This window comes from Pristiophorus japonicus, chromosome 9, assembly GCF_044704955.1.
Source record: "Pristiophorus japonicus isolate sPriJap1 chromosome 9, sPriJap1.hap1, whole genome shotgun sequence".
NCBI lineage: Eukaryota > Metazoa > Chordata > Chondrichthyes > Pristiophoridae > Pristiophorus > Pristiophorus japonicus.
This window is the reverse complement of record NC_091985.1, coordinates 118,715,456-118,739,231: the sequence shown is the minus strand read 5'-3', so window position 1 is coordinate 118,739,231 and position 23,776 is coordinate 118,715,456. Positions and strand designations below refer to the sequence as shown.

Sequence of the window (23,776 nt, the reverse complement as noted above, 5' to 3'; positions counted from 1 at the left end):
CTCATACTCTATTTCCCTCCTCCTAATTAAACCCTTTGTCCTCTTCTGCTGAATTATAAAATTGTCCCAGTCCTCAGGTTTGCTGCTTTCTCTTGCCAATTTATATGCCTCGTCCTTGGATTTAACACTATCCTTCATTTCCCTTGTTAGCCATGGTTGAGCCACCTTCCCCGTTTTATTTTTACTCCAGACAGGGATGTACAATTGTTGAAGTTCATCCATGTGATCGTTAAATGTTTGCCATTGCCTATCCACCATCAACCCTTTAAGTAACATTCGCCAGTCCATACTAGCCAATTCACACCTCATACCATCGAAGTTACCTTTCCTTAAGTTCAGGACCCTAGTTTCTGAATGACTTGTGTCACTCTCCATCTTAATAAAGAATTCTACCATATTATGGTCACTCTTCCCCAAGGGGCCTCGCACAACAAGATTGCTAATTAGTCCTTTTCATTACACATCACCCAATCTAGGATGGCCAGCCCTCTAGTTGGTTCCTCGACATATTGGTCTAGAAAACCATCCCTAATACACCTCAGGAAATGCTCCTCCACCGCATTGCTACCAGTTTGGTTAGCCCAATCAATATGTAGATTAAAGTCGCCCATGATAACCGCTGTACCTTTATTGCGCGCATCCCTAATTTCTTGTTTGATGCTGTCCCCAACCTCACTATTAATGTTTGGTGGTCTGTACACAACTCCCACTAGCGTTTTCTGCCCTTTGGTATTCCGTAGCTCCAGCCACACCATTTCCACATCATCCAAGCTAATGTCCTTTCTTACTATTGCATTAATTTCCTCTTTAACCAGCAACGCCACCTCACCTCCTTTTCCTTTCTGTCTATCCTTCCTGAATGTTGAATACCCCTGGATGTTGAGTTCCCAGCCTTGGTCATCCTGGAGCCATGACTCCGTGATGCCAATTATATCATATTCGTTACTTGCTGCCTGCGCAGTTAATTCGTCCACCTTATAACATTGTTGTGTCCTTCTGCGCATGCACACCATAGTCTCCGCCCCCTTTTTGCCCATGTGCGCATGCGCAGAGCGATATACCAGGAAGCCAGAAGTGCTGACGAAACTCGATCTGCATAGAGCTCATTGCGGCTCGAGCCTGGAGCTGCTTCTAGGGCTTTTGGGCTATCTCCAGGACCTTTGCCTAAAATATCGCTGTGATTATCTACATGAACATTTTCGGGGCCTTCTGAAAAAGAGAGGAAGTCGATTGTGGGAGAGAGAAAGAGAGAAACTGGGGGAGGCGGGGGAGAGAGACTGGGGGGGAGAGAGAGACTGGGGGAGAGAGAGAGTGAGAGAGATGGGGCAGAGAGAGAGAGATGGGGGGAGAGACAGACTGAGGAGAGTGTGGTGGAGAGAGAGAGACTGGAGAAGAGAGGGGCAGAGAGAGAGATAGAGAGGGGATGGGGAGAGGGTATCAGAGGGAAGAGAGAGAGAGAGAGAACTTGGAGACAGGAGATCAGGAACTCGGTGGGGGAGTGGGGATAAAGAGCACGGAGCGCCCAGTGGGGATGGGGTAAAAACGTGATCCAGGTCTAAAGGGATGGCGGGGGGGGGGGGTTTTGAGAGCGAGAACATGATCCAGATGGTAAGACAGATCACGTTCTTCCAACCCCACCCCCCTCTACACCCACACCACCTTCTCCCTCCCCTTCCCCTACACCTGGTTCATTTCTTCGAAAGCTCGGTGTGTGTGTGACAAGTGACATCATTGAAGTGGACGAAATCCGGAAGTCACGACACTGTCACTATTCACTTCATACCCAATAAACTTGTTGGTAATCCATGACCCACACACAAAGCCCCATCTATGGCACGGTGGTCAGGAACTTGGGCAGGGGGAAAAGGTCATGAAGCCAGGGTGAGAGGGAGAAGATCAGGAATATGGGCAGAGAGAGAAGGTCAAGAACTTGGGCCGGTTTGGGGTGAGAGGGAGGTCAGGCACTTTGGGAGTGGGGCAGGAACTTGTTTGGAGGTGGGAGAGTTGAGAGTGAGCCCTGTCTGTTCCAACTGAGCTCCGTTCTGTCTGGAGTCGGCAGTCAGAATGGCTCGAATTACACTTTGCAAAGTCACTGATCACGGAGGCAGGTTGGGTCTAATTTCACATTCCAGAGCAACTGCTGGGTGTGTCCTTATCCTCCAAGGGGACCAATCAACAATTGAGTCTTGTGATCAAGCAGACCCAATCAGCTTTAGGTGTTACAAATAAACGCGTCCAAATTCTTCCAGGACATTTTAACTTGTTGACTCAAGTCATCCCCCGCTTCTGGGTTTAACAGATCAGCACAGCCTGATTTAGTTACCTATTTTAAGGCTCCTCTTCTGCATTAACATTCCTCTGTGAGTAGGTGTTATGAGCAACACCTCAGTACAAAGAACTTACAAACAGACATGACCTCATCTATAAGTGGGAGGCTATTAAAATAGAAAAGCTGAATCTGAAACCCCAGGCAGAAGTAGCATAAGATTCGAGGCAGTGAGTCAGCATCCTGGAGATTTTCCATGCAGCACTTACACTTAAAATAGGAATAAAGCAGAAACATAATGTATTATGTATAATAAAATAAAAAATGTATTTTAAAACCAGATGAGATGAGGAGAATTTCATTTATGCAACGATTTGTTGTGATCTAGAATGTGTTGCCTGAAGGGACGGTGGAAACAGGTTCAATAGTAAGTTTCAAAAGGGAATTGGATAAATATTTGAAAAGGAAAAATTTGCAGGGCTACGAGAAACAAGCAGCGGGCAGTGGGACTGATTGGATAGTTCTTTCAAAGAGCCAGTACAGGCACGATGGTCAAATGGCCTCCTTCTGTGCTGTATCATTCTATGATTTTAAAATAGAAACATAGAAAATAGGTGCAGGAGTAGGCCATTCGGCCCTTCGAGCCTGCACCACTATTCAATAAGATCATGGCTGATCACCACCTCAGTACCCTTTTCCTGCTTTCTCTCCATACCCCTTGATCCCTTTAGCCATAAGGGCCATATCTAACTCCCTCTTGAATATATCCAATGAACTGGCATCAACAACTCTCTGCGGTAGAGAATTCCACAGGTTAACAACTCTCTGAGTGAAGAAGTTTCTCCTCATCTCAGTCCTAAATGGCTTAGACTGTGTCCCCTGGTTCTGGGCTTCCCCAACATTGGGAACATTCTTCCTGCATCTAACCTGTCCAGTCCCATCAGTATTTTATGTTTCTATGAGATCTCCTCTCATTCTTCTAAACTCCAGTAAATACAGGCCTAGATGATCCAGTCTCTCCTCATATGTCAGTCCTGCCATCCCGGGAATCAGTCTGGTGAACCTTCGCTGCAGTCCCTCAATAGCAAGAACATCCTTCCTCAGATTAGGAGGTGCAGGAAATGCACATCAGTTCAATCAGCATCTGAAAGAGAGCAATAGGTTGATACTAAATACATCAGTAAACTTTCAGTGTAATTTTATTGACCAGTTTGCTCCATTTCCTGTCAGTTTCTGGGATGCTGAGGTAGTTGAAGCACTCCCATTGTCTTCATGGAATGAGATGATCTGATTTAGCACTGACCAGAATCTCACCTGACAATGTGCTTGGGTGTTCAATGTCTGCATACACATTTAGCAGACAATTGAGAGTACTAATGGGGGAGACTAGGGGGCCAGTCACTTGCTCACCTCTTGGGCCTGGCAGGTGCAGTATTTGAGAAGAAAAATGTTGGGGTTTAATTTAGAAACAGGAACTCTTTTAAAGCTTCCCCATTTTTCCAGTTAAAATGGATCTGAATTAATGTAGAACTTGGAACCTGCAGTTTCCAGTTGAAAATGCTGGTGGTGAAATTGCCCTGCGCCTCGATTGGGGGCGGTAACCATCTGAGGCTGGGACTTACTGAGCCTGGCACAGAAATCTCGCACACGCCGCTGAATTGGGTCTACCACCCCTCAAAGGAAGCAGAGCGCAATCTCGCGCATTGCGCTTCTTTTGGGGACGGGTCCTGGGGCACTACTGTGAGTGAGCGAAGCGCTAGGTGGATGCTGCACGTAGCGCTGATGTGCTTCAACGCCCCCTCCCCTTCGCTTAATGGGGAGGGTGGCTGTGCACTCTGCAAGGCCTCTGATGGCCTCCATTAGGCCACAAAGGCAACATCGGAATGGGCCTGCAGCCCAGCGCCTAAAACAGAGTGCCGGGTTGCCAGTGGCGGCCTGGATCCCGCTAGGGCCGCCATCATGGAGCCGATCCGAGAGTCGGCACTGCAAAAGCGATGGTGGCCCGGGGCGCTGGCGCCTTTCCCTATAACTAGCTCCCCGAGAGCGGATGTCAGCCATCGCAGCTGGCATTGACATCCGCTTGTGCGCGCCTCGAGGCCCACGGAGCAATTTCGGTAAAGAGTCGTCGCAGGGCGGTGAGGGGTCGCCGCGCACAGCGATGATGTGATTGGCGGTTGCACGCCGGCCCGGGGTACTAACCGCGGGGCGCGCAATTTTCCAGGAGGCCGCAGCACCCCGAGGTTGCTAACAGGTCTTTAACAAGGGGCAATCCCGTTTCTTGATAGTCCAATGATTCTACAAGAAAATAAGAACGTAAGCAATCGGAGCAGGAGTACACAATCGGCCCTTCGAGCCTGCTCCGCCATTCAATATGATCATGGCTGATCTACCTCAAATGCACCTTTTCCTGGGCTACGGAGAAAGGGCGGGGGATGGGACTAGCTGAAGTGCTCTTTCAGAGAGCCGGCATGAGCTCGACGGGCCGAATGGCCTCCTCCTGTGCTGTACCCATTCTTTGATTTTATCCCCATATCCCTTGGTTCCCTTAGTGTCCAATAATCTTCATCAAGTTCTTTATGAAGAAGTGTAAAATAGTTCTTTGTCACAGATTATAAATGAATGTACTTCTGCAGATATTTTGAACTTGCCCTTTTATTAACTCTTTCCCTTTGGTATTTGGAGGATATGGCAACATTTGGAAGATGTAGTAAAAGACCGAAAGGTATCGGTAGTCATAACAACACACTACATAGAGGAAGCGAGACAAGCAAACCTGGTAAGAATTTTCTTTCCTTTTATTTGGGAATGTATTTATGTTTATTTGACTGATTATTTTATTGCTAATTACCAGAAAGTAGTATTGCATGAACTTATTCCATTGCAAATATTGAAAAGGTTATGAATGAGTAAAAACATACTGCATAATCTGTTTAACAAATTATTTTGCATAGTGTGTCATCCCATCACACATCTGTACATGTCTACAGTTAACTGTGTGTGGTGAAATCCGCAACCCACATACTGCAATTAAATGTAAAAATTCCTAGAAGTGGTGAAATTGCTGGTTTCTGAGCAGATCAGAGTCACTCCCCCTCTCCCCACCCTACCCTAACAATACCACTCTAACAAGTATTTACCGTTTCTGACCCTTTCCCCAGTTTCTTTTCCAATCCCTGCGACTCCCCATAGCTTTGCATTTAATGAATCATCTTTTGTGTGAGGAGTTTGGTGAAGCAAGATTTTTCCCTTCTGAAATCCACATTAATTGCTGTTTATTGATTAGTATTGATTAAGTATCAGCTGTTGCTCAGTTGATAGCACCCTTACCTCTGTGTCACATGGTTGTGTGTTCAAGTCCTACACCAGCAACGTGAGCACAAAAATCTAGGCTGAAACTCCAATGCAGTGCTGAGGGAGTACTACACTGTTGCAGGTGCCATCTTTTGGATGAGATGTCAAGTGGACATAAAAGATTCCATGGCACTATTTCGAAGAAGAGCAGGGGAGCTACAGAAACATATAAAATAGGTGCAGGAGTAGGCCATTCAGCCCTTCGAGCCTGCACCACCATTCAACAAGATTATGGCTGATCTTTCACCTTAGTACCCCTTTCCTGCTTTCTCTCCATACCCCTTGATCCCTTCAGCCAAAAGGGCCACATCAAACTCCCTCTTGAATATATCCAACGAACTGGCATCAACAACTCTCTGCGGTAGGGAATTCCACAAGTTAACAACTCTCTGAGTGAGGAAGTTCCTCCTCATCTCAGTCCTAAATGGCTTACCTCTTATCCTTAGACTGTGTCCCTGGTTCTGGACTTCCCCAACATCGGGACCATTCTTCCTGCATCTAACCTGTCCAATCCCGTCAGAATTTTATATGTTTCCATGAGATCCCCTCTCATCCTTCTAAACTCCAGTGAATAAAGGCCCAGTCGATCCAGTCTCTCCTCATATGTCAGACCAGCGATCCCCCGGGAATCAGTCTGGTGAACCTTTGCTGCACTCCCTCAATAGCAAGAACGTCCTTCCTCAGATTAGGAGACCAAAACTGAACACAATATTCCAGGTGAGGCCTCACCAAGGCCCTGTACAACTGCAGTAAGACCTCCCTGCTGCTATACTCAAAACCCCCAGCTATGAAGTCCAACATACCATTTGCCTTCTTCACTGCCTGGTGTACCTGCATGCCAACTTTCAATGACTGATCTATCATGACACCCAAGTCTCGTTGCACCTCCCCTTTTCCTAATCTTCCGCCATCCAGCTAATATTCTGCCTTCGTGTTTTTGCCCCCAAAGTGGATAACCTCACATTTATCCAAATTATACTGCATCTGCCATGCGTTTGCCCGCTCACCTAACCTGTCCAAGTCACCCTGCAGCCTCTTAGCGTCCTCCTCGTAGCTCACAATGCCACCCAGTTTAGTGTCATCTGCAAACTTGGAGATATTACACTCAATTCCTTCATCTAAATCATTGATGTATATTGTAAAGAGCTGGGGTCCCAGCACTGAGCCCTGCGGCACCACACTAGTCACTGCCTGCCATTCTGAAAAGGACCCATTTATCCCGACTCTCTGCTTCCTGTCTGCCAACCAGTTCTCTATCCACGTCAGTACATTACCCCCAATACCATGTGCTTTGATTTTGCACACCAATCTCTTGTGTGGGACCTTGTCAAAAGCCTTTTGAAAGTCCAAATACACCACATCCACTGGTTTTCCCTTGTCCATTCTGCTAGTTACATCCTCAAAAAATTCCAAAAGATTTGTCAATCATGATTTCCCTTTCATAAATCCATGTTGACTTGGACCGATCCTGTCACTGCTTTCCAAATGCGCTGTTATTTCATCTTTAATAATTGATTCCAACATTTGCCCCACTACTGATGTCAGGCTAATCGGTCTATAATTACCTGTTTTCTCTCTCCCTCCTTTTTAAAAAAGTGGTGTTACATTAGCTACCCTCCAGTCCATAGGAACTGATCCAGAGTTGATAGATTGTTGGAAAATGATTACCAATGCATCCACTATTTTTAGGGCCACTTCCTTAAGTACTCTGGGATGCAGACTATCAGGCCCCGGGGATTTATCGGCCTTCAATCCCATCAATTTCCCTAACACAATTTCCCGCCTAATAAGGATATCCTTCAGTTCTTCCTTCTCACTAGACCCTCGGTCCCCTAGTACTTCTGGAAGATTATTTTTGTCTTCCTTCGTGAAGACAGAACCAAAGTATTTGTTCAACTGGTCTGCCATTTCTTTGTTCCCCATTATAAATTCACCTGAATCTGACTGCAAGCGACCTACGTTTGTCTTCACTAATCTTTTTCTCTTCACATATCTATAGAAGCTTTTGCAGTCAGTTTTTATGTTCCTGGCAAGTTTCCTCTCATACTCTATTTTCCCCCTCCTAATTAAACCCTTTGTCCTCCTCTGCTGAATTCTAAATTTCTCCCAGTCCTCAGGTTTGCTGCTTTTTCTGGCCAATTTATATGCCTCTTCCTTGGTTTTAACACTATCCTTAATTTCCCTTGTTAGCCATGGTTGAGCCACCTTCCCCATTTTATTTTTACTCCAGACAGGGATGTACAATTGTTGAAGTTCATCCATGTGATCATTAAATGTTTGCCATTGCCTATCCACCTTCAACCCTCTAATTATCATTTGCCAGTCTATTCTAGCCAATTCACATCTCATACCATCAAAATTATTTCCTTAAGTTCAGGACCCGAGTCTCTGAATTAACTGTGTCACTCTCCATCTTAATATGGAATTCTACCATATTATGGTCACTCTTCCCCAAGGGGCCTCACACAACAAGATTGCTAATTAGTTCTTTCTCATTACACATCACCCAGTCTAGGGTGGCCAGCCCTCTAGTTGGTTCCTCAACATTATGGGATGGTCCAGAAAGCCATCCCTAATACACTCAAGGAAATCCTCCTCCATCGTATTGCTACCAGTTTGGTTATCCCCAGTGTTCAGGCCAATATTTATCCCTCAGTCAACATCACTAAAAAACTGATTATGTGGTCATTATCACATTGCTGTTTGTGGGAGCTTGCTGTGCGCAAATTGGCTGCTGCATTTCCTACATTACAACAGTGACTACACTCCAGAAAGTACTTCATTGGCTGTAAAGTGCTTTGGGACGTTCGGTGGTCGTGAAATCTTTCTTCTTTCCTTTTTTATTGTATAGATAACCCTAAGGTTTACTCCTGATAATTGATTCCATTATTTAACATGGAATGGAAGTAAGACTACAGCCCCCACCACTTATAGCGAGCACGATTTGCCCGTAATACGCAACGGCCAGTATCACCTGACAGCAGCGATCCTGGAGGTGATAGGTAATGCGGAGCGGGACACTGCTGGCGACTGACACTTGCCATTGCAGCACGAGAGCATTTGCTGGTGAACTGGCCATCGCGTTCTAACTGAAACATCACTAAAAACGCAAACACAATCTGTTGCCTCTTAGGGGTTAGAATGCTTTCATGCAGTTTAAATATATATTCTCGTCTTAGAAACAACTTAACTTCAATTGTAATTTACTTTGAGTGCTCGTAGATTTAAAAGTCATAGCTGAGAGAAATGTAACAAAAATTAGTTCGGTTGTTACCAAAGGTCCATATTTACTGGATAGCTTTCAGATCGGGGCCATTTATTACAGCTGATAAACTGTATGAACAAATTCTCTCATTAATAGGACTGTTTTAGTACATTTTTTATTGCATTCACTGCACATGAACGAGGTATTATTTACTTTGTTTCTTGCTGCATTCAGTGCATCTTAACATGGTGCGAACAAGTGCGTAAACACAACCTGAAACAAAGGAAGTGCTTACGGCGCTGTAACCGGCAAGTGTGAAATTGACGTTAATGCGAATGGTTAATGGTTATTGCTTTTTGGCCAATATAAGTGACTGCCCATTTTAAACATGGACGATTCAATGGTGGGGAGAGGGGACTGTAGTGGGTGTGTAGTTGCCCGAGTATGTCTTTTTGGGCAGCCAAGGTAACCTGTTTCTACTTTAACTTCAATCTCTTGCTTGAACATTTGTTACAAAAGATGAGAAAACCATGCCAGCCAATTTTATTTTTTATTAATTAATCATTCACGGGATGTGGGCATCGCTGGCAAGACCAGCATTTATTGCCCATCTCTAATTGCCCTCGAGAAGGTGGAGGTGAGATACCTTCTTGAACCGCTGCAGTCCGAGAGGCAAAGGTACTCCCAAAGTGTTGTTAGGGAGGGAGTTCCAGGATTTTGAGCCAGCAACTATGAAGGAACGGTGATATATTCCTAAGTCAACATGGTGTGTGGCTTAGAGGATAACTTGCAGGTTATGGTGCTCCCATGCGCCTGCTGCCTTGTCCTTCTCGGTGGTAGAGGTTGTGGGTTTGGGGGGTGCTGCTGAAGAAGCCTTGGTGAGTTGCTACAGTGCATTGTGTAGATGGTACGCACTGCAGCCACGTCATGTCGGTGATGGAGGGAATGAATGTTTAAGGTGGTGGATGGGGTGCCAATCAAGAAGACTGCTTTGTTCTGGATGGTGTCAAGCTTCTTGATTGTTGTTGGAGCAATACCTACCCTCCTGTATGGCTCAGAGACGTGGACCATGTATAGAAGACACCTCGAATCGCTGGAGAAATACCACCAGTGATGTCTCCGCAAGATCCTGCAAATCCTCTGGGAGGACAGACGTACCAACATTAGCGTCCTCGTCCAGGCCAACATCCCCAGCATTGAAGCACTGACCACACTTGATCAGCTCCGCTGGGCAGGCCACATAGTTCGAATGCCAGACACGAGAATCCCAAAGCAAGCACTCTACTTGGAACTCGTCCACGGCAAACCAGCCAAAGGCGGGCAGAGGAAACGTTACAAGGACACCCTCAAAGCCTCCCTGATAAAGTGCGACATCCCCACTGACACCTGGGAGTCCTTGGCCAAAGTCTGCCCTAAGTGGAGGAAGTGCATTCGGGAGGGCGCTGAGCTCCTCGAGTATCGTCGCTGAGAGCATGCAGAAATCAAGTGCAGGCAGCGGAAGGAGCTTGCGGCAAACCAGGCTCCCTGCCCACCCTTTCCCTCAACGACTATCTGTAAGACCTGTGACAGAGACTGTGGTTCTTGTATTGGACTGCACAGCCACCGAAGAACTCATGCTAAGCAAGTCTTCCTCGATTCCGAGGGACTGCTTATGATGATGATGACTCATTCAGGCAAGTGGAGAGTATTCCATGACACTCCTGACTTGTGCCTTGTAGATGGTGGAGAGGCTTTGAGGATTCAGGAGGTGTGACATTCGCCACAGAATGCCCAGCCTCTGACCTGCTCTAGTAGCCATGGCATTTATATGCCTAGTCCAGTTGAGTTTCTGGTCAATGGTGACCCCAAGGATGTTGTTGATGGGGGATTCGGCGATGATAATGTCAGTGAATGTCAAGGAGAGGTGATTAGACTCTCTTGTTGGAGATGGTCATTGCCTGACACTTGTGTGGCACGAGTATTACTTGCCACAGATAGGTTCAAGCCTGGATGTTGTCCAGGTCTTGCTGCATGCAGCCACGGACTGTTTCACTATCTGAGGACTTGTGAATGGAGTTCAACACTGTGCAGTCATCAGCGAGCATCCCCACTTCTGACCTTGTGATGGAGGAACAGTCATTGATGAAGCAGTTGAAGATGGTTGGGCCTAGGACACTGCCCTGAGGAACTCCTGCAGCGATGTCCTGGGGCTGAGATGATTGACCTCCGATAACCACAACCACCTTCCTTGTTCATTCATTTACTCAATTTTTGAAGATTACAGTTTAAGCTTTTTTATCTGAGGATTTAAAAGATTGAACTCTTGTTGGTAGTTTTGAATCTTAGAACACACATGACACTTTTGTTCTCTAACCGAGGAGTGACCTGTTCCCAGAGTCCCGTGACCTTTGCTGTGGAGCCGATTACTGAAAGGTGTTTGAGAGCATCCAGACATGGCTTGCTTTCCCTTTTATCCCCTTTTCCCCTGCCTTTTGTCCCTCTGGATGAGGTTGTTTCCTCTCCCTGCCATTTCTTCAAACAATAATATTGTTAAGACTGGGAATCTGTGTCGAGAGAATGATGGATACAGTGGTTAGAGATTTCCTCAGCATGTGATAAAGTGCTTTATTCTCTTTTTCTTGATCCTATCGCCCTCAGATACACAAGTACTTTGTATCACCTAGCTGCCCTCTCACTTTAATAACATAAATTGAATAAATTCTGTACTTGTATCTTCTAATTCAAAATAATCCTTCTGTCACTTCCACAGGTTGGATTAATGAGGAATGGTAACCTACTTGCAGAAGCTCCGCCTGATTATTTAATAAGATTCCACAATGTATCAGTAAGTAATTATGATTCGTAATTGAACAGTCATTAAGTGAATTGTACACTCGCACTCTGATGCAATTTCTTTTTTTGCTAATGGTTATTTTAGACATTGGAGAATGTGTTCCTGAAATTATGTAAAACTTCAGATCAGTCACCTGCAAATATCGCCTCTGGTACTCGTCCAAAAAAGAAACTAAACCCCAGAGAGAAAGCTGAGGAGGAATCTTTCCCAATTCTCCATGGGGATGTTGAGCAAAATAAACCTGAATTCAAAGGTGAGATAGTTGTTGTTTGCTGCTGTCTCTGGGTGCCTCCCGCATTTTTCTTTCTCACTATATTTTTGTTTGTCTTTCCTCCTCCTCTCTATGTCTTTATCTCTCTCTCACTCGCTCTATATGTTGTCTGTTCTGTTTGCCTCTCGCACACTTTGGTGTAGAAATTGCTCTGCGTGAGCCCATTTTTCATGGTGTCCAAATTCAAAAACGGTCCCCTTGAAATTCGCAGTGGGACCAATGCCGGCATAGATTGGCCACTGACCGTCCCACTGCGGATTTCCTGGGGCCTATCGTGAGACCCCTGGAATGGGCAAATTAGGGTCCTGACAGCTGTTGGTAAAATTGGTCAGTGACGAGCGGGGCTCCATGCCCCAGGGCCACCGACTAAAGGTACTTTCAACGTTTATTTTAAAATAAACCCTTCCTGAGGAGCCAGGACGAGAAGGGGGGCTCCCTGACTGCACAGGTGTTGTGAGACGCAGCTCATCCAAGTGTGTTGCTAAGGTCCGAGAAACAATTCCCATCCATCCTCAGGCCTCTTGGTTTGGGCGCTTGTTTCTCGCGCTCCGCCAAGTCTGTCTCATTTCTGTCCTTTGTCCTTCTTTCTCTCTCTGTGTCTGTCTCTCTTTTTGTTTGTTTCTCATTCTTCTCTTCTCATCCCCCACAGAGCTCGACGGGGGGGCACACGTGGGGGGAAGCATAGAAACGATCTCATTTTACTGTGCGAGCATGTGTTCATGTGTTTTCTTGAATTCCAAATATGGAAAGAATATGCGCTCCCGCGCCTACGCTTAAAGAAAAATTCGAAACCAAAATTCATTATGGATGCGCTTATTTGTACTGCAAAAATGGCCAACGTGCTCCATCCTTTGTTTCTGATTGGTTCCCTTGGAGGATAAGCCACACCCTGAAGTTTTACAGCAATGTATCATGGCCCATCCTAAGGTCTCACTGACTTTGCAAATGGTAACTCGATTCAGTTTGACTTCCTGAAGCGACAGAGGACAGAACTCCCCAGAAGACAGCAAGGGCCAGCCAAAGTGCCTCACCCAGTCCAAGTACATCGCTCCCCAGCCAAAGTGCATTACCCCAGTCCAACTGCATGCCTCCCCCAGCCGAAGTGCCTTACCACAGTACAAGTGCATCCTCCCCACCCCCCGCCACTGACGGACCCAGGCCCACCACCATCAGGCCCAGTCCCGCCGTTATCGGGCCCACACCGGCCGGCGGGGTGGGGGGGGGGAAGAGAGTCGGAACCTCAGGTCTTGCTTCTCGGCACCACATTCATGGAATGATTCGGCCGGGGGGAGCTTGACAGGGGCGGGGCTTGTCGCCTGTTGGTCAAAAAAGTACAGTACAAATAGTTACATCGATAAATTATATGAAAGTTCCATACAAGCTGAAAATGCTTAAAACAAATAAATCCCCAGAGTTGGATGGTATTGACCCAGAGTGTTGAGAGATGATTAGTGAGGCACTGACTGAGCAAGTCAGTAGACTAGAAACAGGTTAATGCAGTGTCCATATCCAAAACAGGTGGCAAAACAGACCTTGGCAACAACAAACCCATTGGTCTAGCTTCCATTCCATGTAAAATAATAAAGCGATTATCAGGAGTAAACTTTAGGGTTGTCTGTACAACAACCACGTAAACAGCGGTCAACAAGGAAGGACATTAGCTTGGATGATGTGGAATCGGTATGGGTGCAGCTGCGGAATTCCAAAGGGCAGAAAACGTTAGTGGGAGTTGTGTACAGACCACCAAACAGTAGTAGTGAGGTTAGGGACAGCATCAAACAAGAAATAAGGGATGTGTGCAATAAAGGTACAGCAGTTATCATGGGTGACTTTAATCTACATATTGATTGGGCTAACCAAACTGGTAGCAATGCGGTGGAGGAGGATTTCCTGGAGTGTATTAGTGATGGTTTTCTAGACCAATATATCGAGGAACCAACTAGAGAGCTGGCCATCCTAGACTGGGTGATGTGTAATGAGAAGGGACTATTTAGCAATCTTGTTGTGCGAGGCCCCTTGAGGAAGAGTGAACATAATATGGTAGAATTTTTTATTGAGATGAAAAGTGACACAGTTAATTTGGAAACTAGGGCCCTGAACTTAAGGAAAGGTAACTTCGACGGTATTAGGCATGAATTGGCTAGAATAGACTGGCCAAGGATACTTAAAGGGTTGACGGTGGATAAGCAATGATAAACATTTAAAGATCACATGGATGAACTTCAGCAATTCTACATCCCTGTCTGGAGTAAAAATAAAACGGGGAAGGTGGCTCAACCATGGCTAACAAGGGAAATTAAGGATAGTGTTAAAGCCAAGGAAAAGGCATATAAATTGGCTAGAAAAAGCATCAAACCTGAGGACTGGGAGAAATTTAGAATTCAACAGAGGAGGACTAAGGGTTTAATTAAGAGGGGGAAATAGAGTACGAGAGGAAGCTTGCAGGGAACATAAAAACTGACTGCAAAAGCTTCTATAAGTATGCGAAGAGAAAAAGATTAGTGAAGACAAACGTAGGTCCCTTGCAGTCGGAGTCAGGTGAATTTATAATGGGGAACAAAGAAATGGCAAACCAATTGAACAAATACTTCGGTTCTCTCTTCTGAAGGAAGACACAAATAACCTTCCGAATGTACTAGGAACCAATGGGTCTAGTGAGAAAGAGGAACTGAAGGATATCCTTATTAGACAGGAAATTGTGTTCGGGAAATTGATGGGATTGAAGGCCGATAAATCCCTGGGGCCTGATAGTCTGCATCCCAGAGTACTTAAGGAGTATTTAAGAAATAGTGGATGCATTGGTGATCATTTTCCAGCAGTCTATCGACTCTGGATCAGTTCCTATGGACTGGAGGGTAGCTAATGTAACACATCTTTTTAAAAAAGGAGGGAGAGAGAAAACGGGTAGCCTGACATCAGTAGCGGGGCAAATGTTGAAATCAATCATTAAGGATGAAATAGCAGCGCATTTGGAAAGCAGTGACAGGATCGGACCAAGTCAACATGGATTTATGAAAGGGAAATCATGCTTGACGAATCTTTTGGAATTTTTTGGGGATGTAACTAGCAGAGTGGACAAGGGAGAATCAGTGGATGTGGTGTATTTGGACTTTCAAAAGGCTTTTGACAAGGTCCCGCACAAAAGATTGGTGTGCAAAATCAAAGCGCATGGTATTGGGGGTAATGTACTGACGTGGATAGAGAACTGGTTGGCAGACAGGAAGCAGAGAGTCAGGATAAACGGGTCCTTTTTAGAATGGCAGCGACTAGTGGAGTGCCGCAGGGCTCAGTGCTGGGACCCCAGCTCTTTACAATATACATTAATGATTTAGATGAAGGAATTGAATGTAATATCTCCAAGTTTGCGGATGACACTAAACTGGGTGGCGGTGTGAGCTGTGAGGAGGACGCTAAGAGGCTGCAGGGTGACTTGGACAGGTTAGGTGAGTGGGCAAATGCATGGCAGATGCAGTATAATAAATGCGAGGTTATCCATTTTGGGGGCAAAAACACGAAGGCAGAATATTATCTGAATGGTGGCAGATTAGGAAAAGAGGAGGTGCAACGAGACCTGGGTGTCATGGTTCATCAGTCACTGAAAGTGGGCATGCAGGTACAGCAGACGGTGAAGAAGGCAAATGGTATGTTGGCCTTCATAGCTAGGGGATTGAATATAGGAGCAGGGAGGTCTTACTGCAGTTGTACAGGGCCTTAGTGAGGCCTCACCTGGAATATTGTGTTCAGTTTTGGTCTCCTAATCTGAGGAAGGACGTTCTTGCTACTGAGGGAGTGCAGCAAAGGTTCACCAGACAGATTCCAGGGATGGCTGGATTGCCATATGAGGAGAGACTGGATCAACTGGGCCTTTACTCATTGGAGTTTAGAAGAATGAGAGGGGATCTCATAGAAACGTATAAGATTCTGACAGGACTGGACAGGTTAGATGCGAGAAGAATGTTCCCGATGTTGGGGAAGTCCAGAGCCAGGGACATCGTTTTAGGATAAGGGGCAGGCCTTTTAGGACTGAGATGAGGAGAAACTTCTTCACTCAGAGAGTTGTTAACCTATGGAATTCCCTGCCGCAGAGAGTTGTTGATGCCAGTTCATTGGATATATTCAAGAGGGAGTTAGATATGGCCCTTAAGGCTAAGGGGATCAATGGGTATGGAGAGAAAGCAGGAAAAGTACTGAGGGAAGGATCAGCCATGATCATATTGAATGGTGGTGCAGGATCGAAGGGTTGAATGGCCTACTCCTGCACCTATTTTCTATGTTTCTATGTTTCTAACATGGCCTGATTAACTTTTAAGTCAATTGTGGTAAACCAGGCGATATTGTGTACTTCGACATCCAAAAGACATTTGATAAAGTTCCACACAAAGCATCTCTAATTGCGTTCAAAGCTGTAGGGGTTTAGAGCAGAATGTGGATATGGATAAGAACTAAAAAATAAGGTAGGGTAGCAAACAACAGCTACTGGTTCGGGGAGTAATGTCAGGGTTGGGGAAGGTACTGAGTGGGGTGTCCCAGGGGTCAGTATTGGGACTGTTACTGTTTCTAATTTACATCAATGGCTCGAATCGAGAACCTCAATGCAGATTTCTCAAATTTGCAGATGAATCGAAGGTGGCAGTTCAATAATCACCAAGTCCATTAAACAAAATAAGTGAGAGTGAAGAACAATGGCAAATTAAATTTAATGCAGGCAAGTATAGAGTACTGCACATGGAAAGGCAAACTGGATGATTCGTACATCAGGAGTCGTGTTTGTTATATATGTAAACTTGTATTTACTCTGTACAGCCATTAGAGGGCTCATCCCCTAGAATCCCAAGGGATTCCATAATCCCTTGGGAGCGCAGGTATTTAAGGAGGCCTCACAGGTTGGAGAGGCACTCTGGAGACCTGCAATAAAAGACTAACGTCACACTTTACTTTGAGCTCACAGTGTTCAGTCTGACCTTTTCTCCATAAATAACAACTGGCGACGAGATACAGATAGCGAACCCAAAGATGCAGAGAACAGTGGGCATTCTGGAGAAATTCTTGGAGGGAGATGATTGGGAAAATTTTGTGGAGCAACTTGACCAATACTTGGTTGCCAACGAGCTAGATGGAGAAGAATATGCTGCCAAACGAAGGGCGATCCTCCTCACCGTCTGTGGGGCACCAACGTATGGCCTCATGAAAAATCTGCTTACTCCAGCGAAAACCACAGAAAAATCATACGATGATTTGTGCACACTGGTCCGAGAGCATTTGAACCCGAAGGAAAGCATTCTGATGGCGAGGTACTGGTTCTACACCTACAAAAGGTCTGAAGGCCAGGAAGTGGCGAGTTAAGAAGCCTTGCAGGACATTGCGAATTTGAAGGACATTTGGAGCACATGCTCAGAGATCTTTTTGTACTTGGCATTGGCCACGAAACCATACTTCGTAAACGTTTGACTGTAGAGACCCCAAACTTGAGTAAGGCCATAGCGATAGCCCAGGCGTTCATTGCCACCAGTGACAATACTAAGCAAATCTCTCAGCACACAAGTACTGTGAACAAAGTGATGTTGTTTTCAAAGCGCAACATACAGGGCAGGTCACACATGCCTGCAGCTGCATGTCCACAGATGTCTCAGAGTCCACCATCAAGGGTGATAAATGCAAGGCCATTAACACCTTGTTGGCGCTGCGGGGGTGATCATCGTTTCCATTCATGCCGATTCAAAAGATAGGTTTGCAAGGGCTGTGGAACAATGGGACACCCCCAACGTATGTGCAGGCAGGTTGCAAATCCTGTTAAACCTACAAACCACCATGTTGCAGAGGAGGACAGATCCATGGAGGATCACGACAAACCAGAGCCTCAGACCGAGGAGGCAGAGATACATGGGGTGCACACATTCATCATACATTGTCCCCCGATAATGCTGAATGTTGAACGAAATGGACTCCCGGTGTTAATGGAGCTGGACACGGTCGCGAACCAGCCCAGAGGTGGGAGTTCGGGAGGCGAGTGGCCTACAAGAGGCCCATCAGTGAGCAGCAGGAGTTCATGAGAGGCGGGAGTTCGGGAGGCGAGCGGCCTACAAGAGGCCCGTCAGTGAGCAGCGGGAGTTCATGAGAGGCGGGAGTTCAGGAGGCGAGCAGCCTACAAGAGGCCCGTCAATGAGCAGCGGGAGTTCATGAGAGGCGGGAGTTCAGGAGGCGAGCAGCCTACAAGAGGCCCGTCAGTGAGCAGCGGGAGCTCATGAGAGGCGGGAGTTCGGGAGGCGAGCGGCCTACAAGAGGCCCATCAGTGAGCAGCGGGAATTCCTGAGAGGCGGGAGTTCAGGAGACGAGCAGCCTACAAGAGGCCCAGCAGGTGCAGCTGCAGTAGGGTGAGAAGGCAAAAAAGAAGTGGAAAGAAATCGAAAGGTGACATCACAGCCAAGGGGGTAAGTGATTGGCTAGTGACTGGTAAGTAGTTTTTCTTTTTCTTTTCTATATCAGTAAGTAACCTTTTTGCCTTGTTGCCAAATTAAGGTTATCTAGGGGTTAAGTCATGGCAGGACAGCTCAGACACGTGTTATGCTCCTCCTGTACTATGTGGGAAGTCAGGGACGCTGCCCGTGTCTCTGATGACTACGTGTGTGGGAAGTGTATCCGGCTGCAGCTCCTGACGGACCGCATTGTGGCGTTGGAGCTGCGGGTGGATTCACTCTGGAGCATCCACGATGCTGAGAATGACGTGAATAGCACGTTTAGTGAGTTGGTCTTACCGCAGGTAAAGGGTACACAGCCAGATAGGGGATGGGAGACCAACAGGAAGAGCAGTGCAAGGAAGGTAGTGCAGGGGTCCCCTGCGATCATCCCCCTGCAAAACAGTTACACTGCTTTGGGTACTGTTGAGGGGGATGACTCACCAGGGGAGGGCAGCAGCAGCCAAGTTCATGGCACCGTGGGTGGCTCTGCTGCACAGGAGGGCAGGAAAAAGAGTGGGAGAGCTATAGTGATAGGGGATTCAATTGTAAGGGGAATAGATAGACCTTTCTACGGCCGCAACCGAGACTCCAGGATGGTATGTTGCCTCCCTGGTGCAAGGGTCAAGGATGTCTCGGAGCGGGTGCAGGGCATTCTGAAAAGGGAGGGTGAACAGCCAGTTGTCGTGGTGCACATAGATACCAATGATATAGGTAAAAAAAAGGGATGAGGTCTTACAAGACGAATTTAGGGAGCTAGGATCTAAATTAAAAAGTAGGACCTCAAAAGTAGTAATCTCAGGATTGCTACCAATGGCACGTGCTAGTCAGAGTAGAAATCGCAGGATAGCTCAGATGAATATGTGGCTTGAGGAGTGGTGCAGCAGGGAGGGATTCAAATTCCTGGGACATTGGAACCAGTTCTGGGGGAGGTGGGAGTAGTACAAACCGGACAGTCTGCACCTGGGCAGGATCGGAACCAATGTCCTGGGGGAGTGTTTGCTAGTGCTGTTGGGGAGGAGTTAAACTAATACGGCAGGGGGATCGGAACCTATGCAGGGAGACAGAGGGAAGTAGAATGGGGGCAGAAGCAAAAGATAGAAAGAAGAAAAGTAAAAGTGAAGGGCAGAGAAATCTAAGGCAAAAAGCAAAAAGGGCCACATTACAGCAAAATTCTAAAGGGGCAAAGTGTGTTAGAAAGACAAGCCTGAAGGCCCTGTGCCTCAATGCGAGGAGTATTCGGAATAAGGTGGACAAATTAACTGCGCAGATAGCAGTTAACAGGTATGATGTAATTGTCATCATGGAGACATGACTCCAGGGTGACCAAGACTGGGAACTCAACATCCAGGGGTATTCAACATTTAGGAAGGATAGACAGAAAGGAAAAGGAGGAAGGGTGGCATTGCTGGTTAAAGAGGAAATTAATGCAATAGTAAGAAAGGACATTAGCTTGGATGATGTGGAATTGGTATGGGTGGAGTTGCGGAATACCAAGGGGCAGAAAATGCAAGTGGGAGTTGTGTACAGACCACCAAACAGTAGTAAGGTTGGGGACAACATTAAACAAGAAATAAGGAATGCATGCAATAAAGGTACAGCAGTTATCATGGGTGACTTTAATCTACATATTGATTGGGCTAACCAAACTGGTAGCAATGCGGTGGAGGAGGATTTCCTGGAGTGTATTAGGGATGGTTTTCGAGACCAATATGTCGAGGAACTAACCAGAGAGCTGGCCATCCTAGACTGGGTGATGTGTAATGAGAAGGGACTAATTAGTAATCTTGTTGTGCGAGACCCCTTGGGGAAGAGTGAGCATAACATGGTAGAATTGTTTATAAGGATGGAAAGTGACACAGTTAATTTGGAAACTAGGGTCCTGAACTTAAGGAAAGGTAACTTCGATGGTTTGAGGCATGAATTGGCTAGAATAGACTGGCAAATGATACTTAGAGGGTTGACGGTGGATAGACAATGGCAAACATTTAAAGATCACATGGATGAACTTCAGCATTGTACATCCCTGTCTGGAGTAAAAATAAAATGGGGAAGGTGGCTCAACCGTGGCTAACAAGGGAAATTAGGGATAGTGTTAAATCCCAGGAAGAGGCATATAAATTGGCCAGAAAAAGCAGCAAACCTGAGGACTGGGAGAAATTTAGAATTCAGCAGAGGAGGACAAAGGGTTTAATTAAGAGGGGAAAAATAGAGTACGAGAGGAAGCTTGCCGGGAACATAAAAACTGACTGCAAAAGCTTCTATAAATATGTGAAGAGAAAAAGATTAGTGAAGACAAACGTAGGCCCCTTGCAGTCGGATTCAGGTGAATTTATAATGGGGAACAAAGAAATGGCAGACCAATTGAACAAATACTTTGGTTCTGTCTTCACGAAGGAAGATACAAATAATCTTCTGAAAGTACTAGGGGACCGAGGGTCTAGTGAGAAGGAGGAACTGAAGGATATCGTTATTAGGTGGGAAATTGTGTTAGGGAAATTGATGGGATTGAAGGCCGATAAATCCCCGGGGCCTGATAGTCTGCATCCTTAAGGAAGTGGCCCTAGAAATAGTGGATGCATTGGATGTCATTTTCCAGCAGTCTATCGACTTGGGATCAGTTCCTATGGACTGGAGGGTAGCTAATGTAACACCACTTTTTAAAAAGGGAGGGAGAGAGAAAACTGGTAATTATAGACCAGTTAGCCTCACATCAGTGGTGGGGAAAATGTTGGAATCAATTATTAAGGATGAAATAGCAGCGCATTTGGAAAGCAGTGACAGGATCAGTCCAAGTCAACATGGATTTATGAAAGGGAAATCATGCTTGACAAATCTTCTGGAATTTTTTGAGGATGTAACTCGTAGAGTGGACAAGGGCGAACCAGTGGATGTGGCGTATTTGGACTTTCAAAAGGCTTTTGACAAGGTCCCGCACAAGGGCCCCAAGTTTCCACACGCGGCAAAACAGGCGCCCCTCTGAGCTGGGTGCCCGTTTTTCGCGCCGAAAACGGCACCTGAAAAAAAACGCGCTATTCTCGAGCGCCTTGCAGCTCGATGTCTGCTTGGCGCGGCGCCTACCACTCGCGCCGATTTTGTAAGTAGGAGTGGGTGGGTACAATCTAAATGAGTTTTTTTCGTGCCGGCAACCCTGCGCGTGCGCGTTGGAGCGTTCGCGCACGCGCAGTCTGAAGGAAACATTGGCACTCGGCCATTTTAAAAAGTGCTGCAGAAAAAGTGAAAATTTGTTTATTGAACCCTTGCAAAGGCTTGCATTTTAATTTTCTTGATATTTCTGTGTGTGAGGGTGAGGTAGTGCATTCTGTAATTAAAGATAGACTGTGATAAACGGGACACATGCACTTGTTTGAGACTATTCAAATTCTTTGTAGCTGTTCAATTTTTAACATTTTTTAATAAAACCACATTGCCCTTCCATGATCAGCACTGAGGCTTCTTGCAGCTTTCTCCCTCCCTCCTCCTGCCGTCCGTCGGTCTCGACGGCAAACAGCTGCCTCAAGTAATGAGGCTTCCTGCAGCCTTCTCCCTGCCTCCCCCCGCTGCCATCGGGAACGGCTGCCTGCCTGCCCCTCCCGTCGTTGGATTCGACGCCCCACCGCTGCCTGAAAGGCCTGCCTGAAGCACTTTCACAAAGGTAGGAAGATGGTTTATTTAATCTTTTCTTTGCTTATAAATTTTTATTCAGGTTGGATTTATTTGTATAATATTTGTATAACTAAGGATTTATTGTAGAATTTAATGACTTCCCTCCCCCCCCACCTCGTTCCCAACGCCTAATTTGTAACCTGCGCCTGATTTTTTAAAGTGTAGACAAGGTTTTTTCAAGCCTACAAAAATTTTCACTTGCTCCATTCTAAGTTAGTTTGGAGTACGTTTTCACTGTGGAAACTTTCAAATCAGGCATCAGTGGCCGGACACGCCACCTTTTGAAAAAAAATTCAGTTCCAAAGTGAAACTGTTCTACCTGACTAGAACTGCAGAAAACTTAAATGTGGAGAATTCCGATTTCTAAGATACTCCGTTCTACACCAGTTGCTCCTAAAAATCAGGAGCAAATCATGTGGAAACTTGGGGCCAAGAGATTGGTGTAACTAGCAGAATGGACAAGGGAAAACCAGTGGATGTGGTGTATTTGGACTTTCAAAAGGCTTTTGACAAGGTCCCACACAAGAGATTGGTGTGCAAAATTAAAGCACATGGTATTGGGGGTAATATACTGACGTGGATAGAGAACTGGTTGCCAGACAGGAAGCAGAGAGTCGGGATAAATGGGTCCTTTTCAGAATGGCAGGCAGTGACCAGTGGAGTGCCGCAGGGCTCAGTGCTGGAACACCAGCTATTTACAATATACATCAATGAATTAGATGAAGGAATTGAGTGTAATATCTCCAAGTTTGCAGATGACACTAAACTGGTGGTGTGAGCTGTGAGGGGGACGCTAAGAGGCTGCAGGGTGACTTAGACAGGTTAGGTGAGTGGGCAAATGCATGGCAGATGCAGTATAATGTGGATAAATGTGAGGTTATCCACTTTGGGGGCAAAAACACGAAGACAGAATATTATCTGAATGGTGGCAGATTAGGAAAAGGGGAGGTGCAACGAGACCTGGGTGTCATGGTTCATCAGTCACTGAAAGTTGGCATGCAGGTACAGCAGGCGGTAAAGAAGGCAAATGGCATGTTGGCCTTCATAGCTAGGGGATTTGAGTATAGGAGTAGGGAGGTCTTACTGCAGTTGTACAGGGCCTTAGTGAGGTCTCACCTGGAATATTGTGTTCAATTTTGGTCTCCTAATCTGAGGAAGGACATTCTTGCTATTGAGGGAGTGCAGCGAAGGTTACCAGACTGATTCCCGGGATGGCCGAACTGACACATGAGGAGAGACTGGATCAACTGGGCCTTTATACATTGGAGTTTAGAAGGATGAGAGGGGATCTCATAGAAACATACAAGATTCTGATGGGACGGGACAGGTTAGATGCAGGTAGATTGTTCCCGATGTTGGGGAAGTCCAGAACCAGGGGACACAGTCTTAGGATAAGGGATAGGCCATTTAGGACTGAGATGAGGAGAAGCTTCTTCACTCAGAGAGTTGTTAACCTGTGGAATTCCCTGCTGCAGAGAGTTGTTGATGCCAGTTCATTGGATATATTCAAGAGGGAGTTAGATATGGCCCTTACGGCTAAAGGGGTTAAGGGGTATGGAGAGAAAGCATGAAAAGGGTACTGAGGGAATGATCAGCCATGATATTATCGACTGGTGGTGCAGGCTCAATGGGTCGAATAGCCTACTCCTGCACCTATTTTCTATGTTTCTATGTTCCCATCATGGGCAAAAAGACTTTGGAGAAATTGTGATGCAGCAAGGCCAGTCTTGAC

At 46.1% G+C, this 23,776-nt stretch overlaps 1 protein-coding gene across 1 annotated transcript in view; it reads left to right on the top strand.

Moving 5' to 3' along the window:
* abch1 (ATP-binding cassette, sub-family H, member 1) overlaps positions 1–23,776 on the top strand; it is a 132,347-nt gene that overhangs the window by 28,309 nt on the left and 80,262 nt on the right. The window contains exons 5-8 of the mRNA XM_070890990.1: positions 4,949–5,042; positions 11,572–11,646; positions 11,740–11,783; positions 19,710–19,719. Coding sequence (XP_070747091.1) covers positions 4,949–5,042; positions 11,572–11,646; positions 11,740–11,783; positions 19,710–19,719 — 223 coding nt within the window. The remainder of the gene's footprint in view (positions 1–4,948; positions 5,043–11,571; positions 11,647–11,739; positions 11,784–19,709; positions 19,720–23,776) is intronic.